Source organism: Pristis pectinata, chromosome 4 (genome assembly GCF_009764475.1).
Source record: "Pristis pectinata isolate sPriPec2 chromosome 4, sPriPec2.1.pri, whole genome shotgun sequence".
In the NCBI taxonomy this organism is placed as follows: domain Eukaryota; kingdom Metazoa; phylum Chordata; class Chondrichthyes; order Rhinopristiformes; family Pristidae; genus Pristis; species Pristis pectinata.
The window spans coordinates 55,944,168-55,957,412 of NC_067408.1; the positions used below are offsets into that span (position 1 = coordinate 55,944,168).

General features: G+C 43.3%; 1 protein-coding gene across 2 annotated transcripts in view; it reads left to right on the forward strand.

Moving 5' to 3' along the window:
* LOC127569449 (serine/threonine-protein kinase 32A-like) overlaps nucleotides 1-13,245 on the forward strand; it is a 214,799-nt gene that overhangs the window by 186,611 nt on the left and 14,943 nt on the right. For both annotated transcript variants that reach the window (XM_052014099.1, XM_052014100.1), the window contains exon 11: nucleotides 12,473-12,537. In XM_052014099.1, the coding sequence (XP_051870059.1) occupies nucleotides 12,473-12,537 (65 nt within the window). The remainder of the gene's footprint in view (nucleotides 1-12,472; nucleotides 12,538-13,245) is intronic.

Consider the following 13,245-nt stretch of genomic DNA (forward strand, 5'->3'; position numbering starts at 1 on the left):
AATGACATTTTGTTTTGAAACTATCCCATATAGACCCACAAGAAGTCAAACGGGGGCAGGACATTTACAGTAAATGGTAGGGCACTGAGGAATGTTGATGAAAGGAGAGACCATAGAACCATAGAAAAATACAGCACAATACAGGCCCTTCGGCCCACCATGTTGTGCCGGCCTTCTAACTACACCTAACACTATCTAACCCCTTCCTCCCACATATCTCTCTATTTTAAATTCCTCCATATGCTTACCTAACAATCTCTTGAACTTGACCAACGTATCAGCCTCCACCACCACCCCAGGCAGCGCATTCCATGCACCAACCACTCTCTGGGTGAAAAACCTCCCTCTGACATCTCCCTTGAACTTCCCACCCATTACTTTAAAGGCATGCCCTCTAGTATTGAGCATTGGTGCCCTGGGAAAAAGGTGCTGGCTGTCCACTCTATCTATTCCTCTTAATATTTTGTATACCTCTATCATGTCTCCTCTCATCCTCCTTCTCTCCAATGAGTAAAGACCTAGCTCCTTTAGTCTCTCCTCATAATCCATACTCTCTAATCCATGCAGCATCCTGGTAAATCTCCTCTGCACCCTTTCCAATGCTTCCACAACCTTCCTATAAATGAGGCAACCAGAATTGGACACAGTACTCTAAGTGTGGTTGAACCAGAGTTTCATAAAGCTGCATCATTACTTCGCGGCTCTTAAACTCGATCCCACAACTTATGAATGCTAACATCCCATAAGCTTTCTTAACTACCCTATCCACCTGTGAGGCAACTTTCAGTGATCTGTGGATATGAACCCCCAGATCCCTCTGCTCCTCCACACTTCCCAAAATCCTACCATTAACCTTGTATTCCGCCTTGGAGTTTGTCCTTCCAAAGTGTACCACCTCACACTTCTCCGGATTGAACTCCATCTGCCACTTGTCAGCCCAGCTCTGCATCCTATCAATATCCCTCTGTAAGCTTTGACAGCCCTCCACACTATCCACAACACCACCAATCTTTGTGTCATCTGCAAACTTGCTAACCCACCCTTCCACCCCCTCATCTAAGTCGTTAATAAATATCACAAAAAGTAGAGGTCCCAGAACCGATCCCTGTGGGACATCACTAGTCACAGCCCTCCAATCCGAATGCACTCCCTCCACCACAACCCTCTGCTTTTCTACAGGCAAGCCATTTCTGAATCCACATGGCCAAGCCCCCCTGGATCCCTTGGACTCTGACCTTCTGAAGAAGCCTGCCATGTGGAACCTTGTCAAATGCCTTACTAAAATCCATGTAGACCACATCTACTGCACTACCCTCATCATTTTTCCTAGTCACCTCCTCAAAGAACCCTATCAAGCTTGTGAGGCAAGATCTTCCCTTCACAAAGCCATGCTGGCTGTCCCTAATTAGTCCATGTTTCTCTACCGGGGGAGCCTATAGAATACTCCCAATAGAGTAACTACTCCTTTCTTGTTCCTAACTTCCACCTATATTGACTCTAGAGAGGATCCTTCTACATTATCCGCCCTTTCTGCAGCTGTAATAGTGTCCCTGACCAGTATAGCCACCCTTCCTTCTCTTCTCCCCCCTCCATCCCTTTTGAAACACTGGAAACCAGGAATATTCAATATCCATTCCTGCCCTGGTTCAGCCATGTCTCTAATAGCCACAATATCGCAGCCCCATGTACTTATCCAAGCTCTCAGTTCATCACCCTTATTCCTGATACTTCTTGCATTTAAGGCCTGGGGTCCAAATCCATAATTCCCTAAATGTGGCAACACCGGTCAATAGGGTGGTGAAGAAGGCACATGGCATGCTTGTCTTCATAGGTTGGGGCATAGAATACAACAGTTGGGACATTATGTTGCAACTTTACAAAACACTGGTTAGGCCACACTTGGAGTAGTGTGTGCAGTTCTGGTCGCCACACCATAGGAAGGACATGATTGAGTTGGAGAGAGTGCAGAGGACATTCACCAGCATGTTGCCTAGATTGGAGGACTCTGGTTATGGGGAGAAATTGCAAAGGCTGGTCTGGTTTTCCCTGGAGTGAAGGAGGCTGAGGAATGACCTGATAGAGGTATATAAGATTATGAGAGGCATAGATAGGGTAGATAGTCAGAATCTTTTGCTGTGGTAGTGGTATCAAAAACAAGAGGACATAGGTTTAAAGTAAGAGGGAGTTTTAAAGGGGATCCGAGGTGAAAGTTTTTTACACAGAGAGTGGTTGATATCGGGAGTGTGTTGCCAGAGGAGGTGGTGGAATCAGATACATTTTTAAGGTTTAAGAGGCATTCAGACAAACACTTAAATAGGCAAGGCATAACAGGATATAGAGCCAATGTAAGCAAATGGGATTAGTGTAATGGACAAAACGGTCAGCATGGATGTCGTGTGCCAGAGGCACCGTTTCTGTGCTGGACAACTCCATGACTCCATGAAAGTTAATTTAATCTGAAAGTTAATTTAAATAATAGCATTGATTTCACAGAAAGTCAATGGTGGTATAAAGTTGGCAACAAATAGTAGGACACAGGATCAGTTTCCGAGGAGGATCTAGAGGCTGCAAGAAGATGGGTGAACATATAGCCAACATTCGTGGCCTGGTTAGACTCACAGCTGTAAGGATTACTCCTTCTTCCATTCCTACAGACTAGAAATGTTTACCAATGCAAGGGGAAGACAAGCAACCAGAAACCTCCAATCATTAAAGTGACATCTGAGCAAGTATAATCTCCGCATGTGCACCTGTGCTCCTGCTTCCAGTGTGAGAGTTGTAAGTGTTACTCAGGGCAGCCCAGCCAGTAAAACGACAGGGCTAGCAGCAACTGCATACGAGAAGGCTTCTTCCTCATCCCAAGACAGGCTATTACAGAGATTTCTGTCTCTGCAAGCTAATAGGCACCTCAGAGGCAATAAGCTCATTCTACAATGGGTGTAATAGCCATGTGCATAAGGCATTCAGATTTGATCCAATATCAGCCCAGCTCAGCCCTCCTTAATGTCAATGCAGATGTGCTGAGTAACTTCCAAGGTAAGAATTTGCATTTCACTTTTCAATCCCACATTTTGGCTGGCTGGTTGAAACTATTCAAATTGTTATTGGTATTGGTCTATTATTGTCACAAGTACCGAGATACAGTGAAAAGCTTTTGTTTTGCGTGTTATCCAGACAGACCATTCTATACACAATTACATTGAGGTAGTGAAAAGGAAACAGAATGCAGAATATAGTGTTGCAGTTACAGAGAAAGTGCAGTGCAGGTAGACAAATAAAGTGCAAGGGCCACGATGAGGTAGATTGGAGATCAATAATTCATCTTTTAGCATATGAGCATATTAGCATTCAAGAGTCTGATAACAGTGGAATAGGAGCTGTCCTTAAGTCTGGTGGTTTGTGCTCTCGGGCATCTTCTGCCAGAAGGGAGGGGGGGGGAGAAGAGAAAATATCTGGGGTGGGAGGGAACCTCGATTGTGTTGGCTGCTTTACCAAGGCAGCGGGAAGTGTAGATGGAGTTGATGGAGGGGAGATTGGTTTGCATGATGGACTGGGCTGTGTTCACAACTCTCTAAACTTTTTGTGGTCTTGGGGAAAGCAAAGGGAGGCGTTTCCTACAAAGAGTGAGGGAAATAATTGCCCAGTTAGTTCAAGACCAGCACTGATAGCTCTCTCAGAGGTTGGCTGTGCATTGACAACAGTTGCAAACCTTGCCAAACATCCCAAGGCTGGCAATTAAAATAATTTAGAATCAGATGACCACAGAACTATACAGAATCCCAAAGGGCTGTGGAATAATTGTCTGCTCTTTCTGGCAGGGGACAGCCATACATTTGTTTTCTATTAGCCACATTGGAAATTAATTTATATCATTGTTGACCCAAAGGTGCTCCTCAGCTGCCAAAGGCTTGTTCCAGTGGCGTCATCCAGAGAGATGGGCTTTCTAAATTTAGAATGCAACAACATATTTATGATGGGTCATCTTGCAGCATCAGATAAGACAGACACTGGTGGCTTTCAACCTCAAAGGTGGCAGGCGAATCTGTATGTTTTAATAATTTCTTTAGTTGGGGTTTCTCTCATTTTCCTGTCAAATCCCAATCTGTTGGGAGAAGCCCTGAGGTTTCCCATTCCTCTGATTGTTGTGTAACCCTGAACTCATGGAACAAAGACATTCTTACTGCTGGGAATTTGAGCTAATCTACTCATGGATTGCTTTAATAAGGAAATCACAGGATTGATGTAATCGGGGGATCTTTACAAATCAGTTTTTCATAAGCATAACCTAGTGCAATCATTTTAGTAGATTCTGTTGCCTAGAAATTCCTCCCCAGTCAGTAGCACTGTATGTGCTAAATAATAGCAACAGTATGTCTCCAAAATTCATTGTGCCTTAATGTGCCTTAATGACTACCACCTGGTGGCTCTGACATCCGCCATCATAAAGTGCTTTGAGAGGCTGGTTATGGCACACATCAGCTCCAGCCTCCCAGACAACCTCGATCCATTGCAGTGCGCCTACCGCTGAAACAGTCCACAGTGGACATCATCTCCTTGGCCCTACGCTCATCATTGGAGCATCTGAACAGTAAAAACACTTGCATTAGACTATTGTTTATTGATTACAGCACCACCTTCAATATTGTAATTCTAAGCAAATTCATCTCCAAACTCATGGACCTGGGACCTCTTTGCAACTGGATTCTTGACTTCCTGACCGACAGATCGCAATCAGTAAGGATAGGTAGCAACACCTCCGCCACGATTCTCCTTAACACCCTGCTTTACTCCCAATATGACTGCATGGCCAGATTCTGCTCTAACTCCATCTACAAGTTTGCAGATGACACCGTAGTGGGCTGAATCTCAAATAACAATGGGTCAGACTGCAGGAAGGAGATAGAGAGCTTAGTGACATGGTGTCATGACAACAACCTTCCCCTCAATGTCAGCAAAAAAAAGAGCTGGTCATTGACTTCAGGAAGTGGGGGCGGTGCACACGCTACTGTTTACATCAGTGGTGCTAAGGTCAAGAGGGTTGAGAGCTTCACGTTCCCAGGAGCGCACATCACCAATAGCCTGTCCTGGTCCAACCATGTAGACGCTATGGCCAAGAAAGCTCACAGCGCCTCTACTTCCTCAGGAGGCTAAAGAAATTTGGCATGTCCCCGTTGACCCTCACCAATTTTTATCAATGCTCCATAGAAAGCATCCCATCCAGATGCATCACGGTTTGGGATGGTAACTGCTCTGTCAAAGACTGCAAGAAACTGCAGAGAGTTGTGGACACAGCACATCACAGAAACCAGCCTCCCCTCCATGGACTCTTGTCAACACTTCTTGCTGCCTTGGTAAACCAACATAATCAAAGGCACGACAGACCCCAGTCATTCTCTCTTCTCCGCCCTCCCGTCGGGCAGAAGATACAAAAACCTGAAAGCACATACCACCAGGCTCAAGGACAGCTTCCATCCCACTGTTATAAGACTATTGAACAGGACCCTTGTACAATAAGATGGACTCTTGACCTCACAATCTACCTCATTATGGCCTTGTACCTTATGTCTGCCTGCACTGCACTTTCTCTGTAACTGTAACACGTTATTCTGCATTCTGTTATTGTTTTCCCTTGTACTACCTCAATGTACTGTTGTATTGAAATGATCTGTCTGAATGGCATGCAAAACAAAGTTTTTCACTGGACCTCAGTACATGTGACAATAATAAACCAATTTGTATTGAAGCCAGCAGACCATGGATGTATTTCTAGGCAATCTCTCCCCACCATCCTCTGTGGCTAATATGCAGTCTCTGGAAAATAAAATTGAAGACCTCAGAGCAAGACTGCAGTACCAGAGAGATATCAGGGACTGTTGTGTACTCTGCTTTACAGACATGCTTCATGCCCAGCACTCCCTACACAGCGCTACAGCCTGAGGGCTTCATCATCCACTGCATGGACTGGATGGCAGCATCAGGTAACGGCAGAGGCGGCGGTGTTTGCTTCATGATTAACTCATCGTAGTGCACAGATGTGGCGGTTCTGTCACAGTCCTGCTTCCCTGAGCTGGAACATCTGGCAGTCGTGTCATCCGTTCTACCTGCCAAGGGAGTTCTCCACCGTCATCCTGGTAGCAGTGTATATTCCAGCCCTGGCAGATGTCAAGCTGGAACTGAAGGAGCTGAGCACCGTGATCAACAATCACGAGACAGCCCACCTTGATGCCTTCCCCATCATTGCAGGGGACTTCACCAGGCCAGCGTGAAGAAGTCTCTGACAAACTATCACCTACAGAACCAGAGGCGCCAACACACTCGATCACTGTTACACCTCCATGAAGAACACTTACCATGCCATCCCGCGCCCGCACTTTGGCACATCCAATCACCTGTCCGTACTCCTACTCCTGACATATAGGCAGAGACTGAGGACCACAGCACCAGTGGTGAGGACCGCGAACGTATGGTCAAGGGAGGTGGAGGAGCATTTACAGGACGGCTTTGAATCGGTGGACTGGACCATCTTCAGGGATTCATCTTCAGATCTGAATGAATATGCCACGCCCACCACCAATTTCATCAAGACCTGCGTGGATGAGTCTGCCGTCCAGAACATACCGAGTCTTCCCAAACCAGATGAACCAGGAGATTCGCAGTCTGCTGAGGCTAGATCTGTGTCATTCAAGACTGGCGATTCAGAACCCTACAAGAAGTCCAGATACGACCTACAAAAGGCCATCTTGAGAGCGAAAAGGCTCCGTGTGAAGTTAGGTTACACAGCAGCTGTGGCAGGGTTTGCATGTCATTACTTCCTATAAGCCAAAACCGAACAGCAGAAATGGCAGTGATGCTTCACTCCCTGATGAGCTCAACACCTTTTATGCACACTTTGAAAGGGAGAATAACACTACATCTGTGTGAATCCCCACAGCATCTGGCAACCCTATGATCTCTGTCTCGGAGATTGATGTCAGAACATCCTTCTTGAGGGTGAACCTTTGCAAGGCGTCAGGCTCCAATGCTGTACCTGGCAGGGTACTGAAAATCTGTGCCGACCAACTGGCTGGAGTGTTCAAGGACATCTTCAACCTCTCACTGCTGTGGTCAGAGGTTCCCACCTGCTTTAAAAGGACATCAATCATACCAGTGCCCAAGAAGAGCAGGGTGAGCTGCCTCAATGACTATCACCCGGTAGCACTCACATCTACTGTAATGAAGTGCTTTGAGAGGTTGGTCATGGCTAGAATTAACTCCTGCCTGAGCAAGGACCTGGACCCGCTGCAATTTGCCTCCCACCACAATAGGTCTACAGTGGACACAATCTCACTGGCTCTCCACTTGGCTTTGGAGCACCTGGACAACAGCAAAACATACATCAGGCTGCTGGTTATCGATTATAGCACCATCATCCCCTCAATACTAATCAACAAGCTTCAAAGCCTGGGCCTCTGTACCTCCCTCTGCAACTGGATCCTCAAATTCCTTATCAGGAAGTCAGTGCGGATGGGTAATAACATCTCTTTGCTGACAGTCAACACAGGCGCGTCTCAAGGATGCATGCTTAGCCCACTGCTCTACTCTCTCTACCCTCATGACTGTGTGGCTATGCACACAGCTCAAATGCCATCTATAAATTCACCAATGACACCACTGTTGTTGGCAGAATCTCAGATGGTGATGAGGAGGCGTACAGGAGTGAGATAGATCAGCTGGTTAAGTGGTGTCACAACAACAACCTCACACTCAACGTCAGCAAGACCAAGGAATTGATAGTGAACTTCAGGAAGGGGAAGTCAGGAGAACACACACCAGTCCTCATTGAGGGGTCTGAGGTGGAAAGGGTGAGCAGCTTAAACTTCTTGTGCGTCGACATCTCAGAGGATCTATCTTGGCCCCAACACATTGATGCAATCACGAAGAAGGCACGCCGGCATTTCTTCATCATTACAAGTTTGAGGAGATTTGGTGTGTCACCAAAGACAGTTGCAAATTTTGACAGATGTATGGAGGAGAGCATTCTGTCTGGTTGCATCACTGCCTGGTATGGCGGCTCCAATGCACAGGATCGAAAGAGGCTGCAGAGGGTTATAGACTCAGCCAGCTCCATCATGGGCACAACCCTCCCCACCATCAAGGACACCTTCAAGAGGCAGTGCCTCAAGAAGGCGGCATCCATCATTAAGGACCCTCACCATCCAGGACGTGCCCTCTTTGCATGACTACCATCAGGGAGGAGATACAGGAGCTCGAAGATGCACACTCAGCATTTTAGGAACAGCTTCTTCCCCTCCGCCATCAGATTTCTGAACGGTCCATGAACCCATGAACACTACCTTGTTATTCTTCTTTTGCACTATTTATTTATTTTTGTAACTTATAGTAATGTTTATGTCTTGCACTGTACTGCTGCCGCAAAACAACAAATTTCACAACATATGTGAGTGATAATAAACCTGACTCTGATACAATTGTCTCTTTCTGTTCACTAAGTCTTAGTTCAGTTTTAACATTAGTAGAGAGAAGTTAGGTATGGTTGGCATTTAACCTTAGTGACTTTGGGGCTTCAGGCGGAGATGTTGGAGCAGGGTGTAAATTATTCATCTGCTGTAGGAAGTGCAGCATGTTTCACAGCAGTTGTGTTGCAAGTGTATATTTTATCGTCCAATAATTCAAAAGTGTATAGACCATGTTAACTGTGGTAGTTCAAAATAGCAACCGTGACTTAACGTGAAATAGAAAACAAAATCAAATGAAAAGACAATTCTTAAATCAGTTTCATATGCAATCTGGTTTAATAGGGTAACATTTTACTGTGTTTCGTGCAAGTATCTCTCCTCCTTCCTACCAAACTGAAAAACAAAAATAAATAGATGCTGGAAATCAGAAATATGAACAGAAAATGCTGGAAACACTCAGCTGCTGATCTAAGTAACCCACAACTCCGCATTCCCATCTACCCATGGTAACCTTTTAGCCTCTTGCTTATCAAGAAGCTCTCTACAGAAACTGTTGGAAACACTGTGAAGTGAAAAAGTTAACATTTCTCATTCGGGTTTGCCTCTGGAGGTGACTTGTCTTTGAAGTTGAAAGTGCTTTGAAAGAATAAATATGGAGAAAATATTTTCACTAAAGGAGGAGCAGTCCCAAAACTAGGGGCCAAAATAAAATATTTATTGATAGATCCGGGTGGAAATTCAGGAAAAACATCTACCTGTGGGGGATGATTAGAATGTACAACTGGTTCAAATAAGTAGTAAGTTAAGGCAGTTGGGCTTCAAATGTTTTAGGGGAAATTAGTTAAGTGCACCAGATAGAAATGGATAGAAGATCATGGATAGACAATATAAAATGACGTGGAGAGTGGGGTGCAGTGCGGAGGCTTGTGGGCAGCAAAGAGTTGCTGGGGCAAGGTTTTGGTGTTGTGAAGCTCTGGCAATTCACTGATGTAACAACTTCAGTAACATATAAAGGAAAGGGACTCCATGTTCATTATTAAGAGCACCAGAGTCCATTAGGTCATTGTAATGAGAATGAACTAAAGTGATGGGAATTGAACTGCACTTAATAAGTAATTAATCTGTTCACATAATATCCCTTACATCCAGTAACATAGCAACATGCACACATTAATTATTGCTGGTGAGCACAATGAGTGAAGCTTTTTCGTTCTGACAGTATAGGTTTTCCTGTGTTATATTGCAATATTTGTAATTAATTCTACTAAGTGTCTCTTTCATCTTGTCATCCTGCTGGTAAAAGACAGCAGTGGCTTAAAGTGAATTCTGAGATGATATTATATGTAGTTTAAGAAGTGTCATTTAGTACCAAAATTTTCAGCAAATGGTAAATACAGGGCTGTCAATTAATCACTGCCGACACGTGATTAATAAGCTCAGAAATGTTTTCTTTTCAAGTTAATTGCATGCCCTCACTGCAGTTATCAAACATGGCCCAGCACATTGCCTTGGACATCAGCCCACAGACACTCCCACTGCTGGGTCCCTGTTGCCTCAGCCCCAACTCACACTGTATTGAATCCATGGCTCAGGGACAATGGCAGGGCCCAGCTGACCCAAACTTGCTGATGTCCAGGGAAAGGCTTAAGAGGCCCAGGCTCCAACTTGTCCTTCACCTGAGAGAGGGAGAAGTAGGGTAAAGGGGAAGAGGAAAGAGAGGTGGGAGAGAGGCAGGGAGATGAGGGGATAGACAGAGAGGGAGGAAGGAGACAGAGAGAGAGAGAGAGAGGGGGAAGGGAGGGATGAGAGAGAGTGAATGGAGAGTGATCATTCAAAAATATAGACATTCTTTTATTGCTTAACCTTGTGATTTAAAATCACAATTATTTTGTTAATCATGATTTTTTATGTTTTACAGCCCTAGATAGAAATAAAATTTCCATACTGCAGAAATTGCAAGCAAAGTTGAAATTGTGTTGCTTCATATTATTAGCAAGTGTAATGATGGAAGGCAGGAATTTTAAAAGGGATCTGAAGGGCAAATTGTTTACACTCCTTACATTATTTTAATAGGATTAATACTCTTTTTAAGAAAATGACAGTAATCACCAAAATAAATGAATTTCATGCAGAAGTGAGAAGTTATAAATGGGAACTCTGCTCTAATCAATTACTTGTTATTTGTTGTATTCCTTACCATTGTAGGAGTGAGGTGGGTTTTGTAGCTTTAGGTCATGGCTAAACTGCAGCAAACCCAATCTTTTGACCACAGCAGGATTGTTTCTGCAGAATAATGGAGCAGAGAATGGATATGCAATGTCAGTGATGTGCTTATCATCAGTCAAGTGACTGCTCCAGGCATGAACGTCATCTCCATACATGTGGAGAATTATGCTTTCACTACATTGCAGCTATAACTTTGCTCATGAATGGGCTCGTGACACAGTGCTAAGGCCAACTCGGGCCACAGCTGAGTTCATCGATCCTAGAAAATGGGTGGTATCTGCCTGTGCTCCTCAAAGGAAACTGCAATACATCAAACTGTGTAATTCAGGAGTACAGTTACCTTCGTCTGTGTATTGACTGATATCCCAATGGCTACCCCTCACTAGCAGCATGGATAAGATTACATGGTAGTGTTTCCCTCCCCTGCCCTAATTCATCCCAACACCTTTCATCTGAACAGCCCATAATAATTTTCTCTGTTTATTTTCTGAAGTAACCCCATTAACATTAAAGCTCGAGGTCAGGCTCTGACAATACCGTTGGATCAAGCTCTACTGGTTCACCTGGTTTGTTGAACATTAGACCTTCGGTAAATCAGAAGTGGGCCATAAGTGACGTCACTCTGTTCCCTAAAATTTGTAAGTCTGTTCAGGAGGTTGAGTGACATAAGGAATTAAATGATAGACTACAAAGCATAACAGAGGAGAAAAGTGGGTAGGAGCTGTGATGCTTAGGTTTTTTTAGGATATTTTACAGTACATCTAAAATATCTGTTGAAAAAATATTATATGTTTCTTTAACAACCTCCTCATCTTGGCTAATAATTATCCTTCAATCAACATTCACTAATGCATACTTTTGAGTTATTATCACATCGTTGTTTGTGATACTCTGTGTAAGTTGACTGCCATGCATCTTAGGTTACACAGTCATTACCCTTCTGAATCTATTTCAATGGCCTCAGTCACTTTCAGGTTATCTAAGGTTGTGAAGTTGCTATAGAAATGCAACCTTATCTTAACATTGTAGAATACATCTAATTGAAGACAGATAAAGATCAAAAGAAGTAGTTATTAGGATAGTTAACCAAAATCTTGGTTAAAGAAATAGATTTAAAGAATGCCTCTGAGGAGGAGAATGAAGCAAGATGAGTTTGAGAGATTTAGTTCAAGTTTATTGTTGTCATAAGCATAATACACAGGGCATAGATGCTATGAAAATTAGCTTTTTGCAGCAGCAGTACAGTACATTACAAGACAAACATAAGTTAACATAAACTTAAATTAGCAGGAAGGATTTAGGGAGGAAATTCCAGAGTTATGGGTCCAGGCAGCTGACAGTCTGGCTGCCAACAATGAGGTGAAGAAAGTTAGGGAAGCAGCAGAGGCCAGAATGTCAAGAAAGCAACAAGGTCTGTAAGGCTGGAGGAAGTCACAGGATCGTACAATGAGTAGGATGGGTAATCTAAAAATAAAATAGCTGGCTCAAGGAGCACAAGTTGACAGAAGTATAAGAGCAGAAATGTTTTATTATTTGGGCTCAGAAAATTGCTTAAGGAAACTGTTGTATGAAATCCATCTCAGAAGAAATAGGGATCTGGACATTAGATCATGATTCACTTGGAAAGCAGCTTTGAGGCTGCCTGTTTTCATCAGCGCATTTTAACAGAAGCTGTATTTGTTTATGGTGTTTAATATAGAAAGAGCGAAATAATGAATTATGATTCCTCACAATATTTTTTTTTATATTTTCAATTCCTCTCACATCATGCACTGGTTAAACATCTGAAGAACCAACACCTACAGCAACATCTAGACACAGTGCAGAAGGAATTTATTGTATTTAACAGAGAGAGGTAGGTCAACTCTGTGTGCAGTGTGATGGTTTGATCATGGTTTCTATATTTATTAATAAATCTACTGTGTAATATCTTCAATTCTTCTTGGTCTTATGCAATGATGTGCTTGGATTTTGTTTTGAGTTATAAAAATTCTTGCTCTTGTTTTTTTTACTGTAATGCTGCATTCATAAACACTGTTCTCTGAGCAATGATGAAATCTGTCCCAGTCCTCAAACTTCTTGGTGTGCTTCCATGGAAATTCCTTTATATGGAAGCACAACATTACATCTTTCAGCTCTTCGCTGGTTGTTATGCCCATTCGAACTCCAGTTTCATTACTTGTGTGACTTCAGAAAGGAGACATCTGATATTTCAATGTCAATTGAATAGGGAAAGACATAGGTCGAATCAAAGGGTAAGGGATTAGATTTTAAGGGTTGTTTGGTTGCTGGAACCAATTCTCTCAAAAAATTAGCTTCAGTACCAAAAGCTAATGGTCTATTCTTTAAAGCATTTGACAGTTCCTGAAGTCCATTGTATCCAGTTTCTCCATCTTTACCATTTTTGCATTTTTACATCATTTTCATTCTTCAACTTTCTGTACTTATAATATCCCTTATTTTCTGAAGAGATTGTGTTGGGTTTTACATGTCTAGCCAAGAAGAAATATAACCCTTTGTTCTTCTTTATGTACTGATTACTTATCTCCTTAACTGCTCCCAT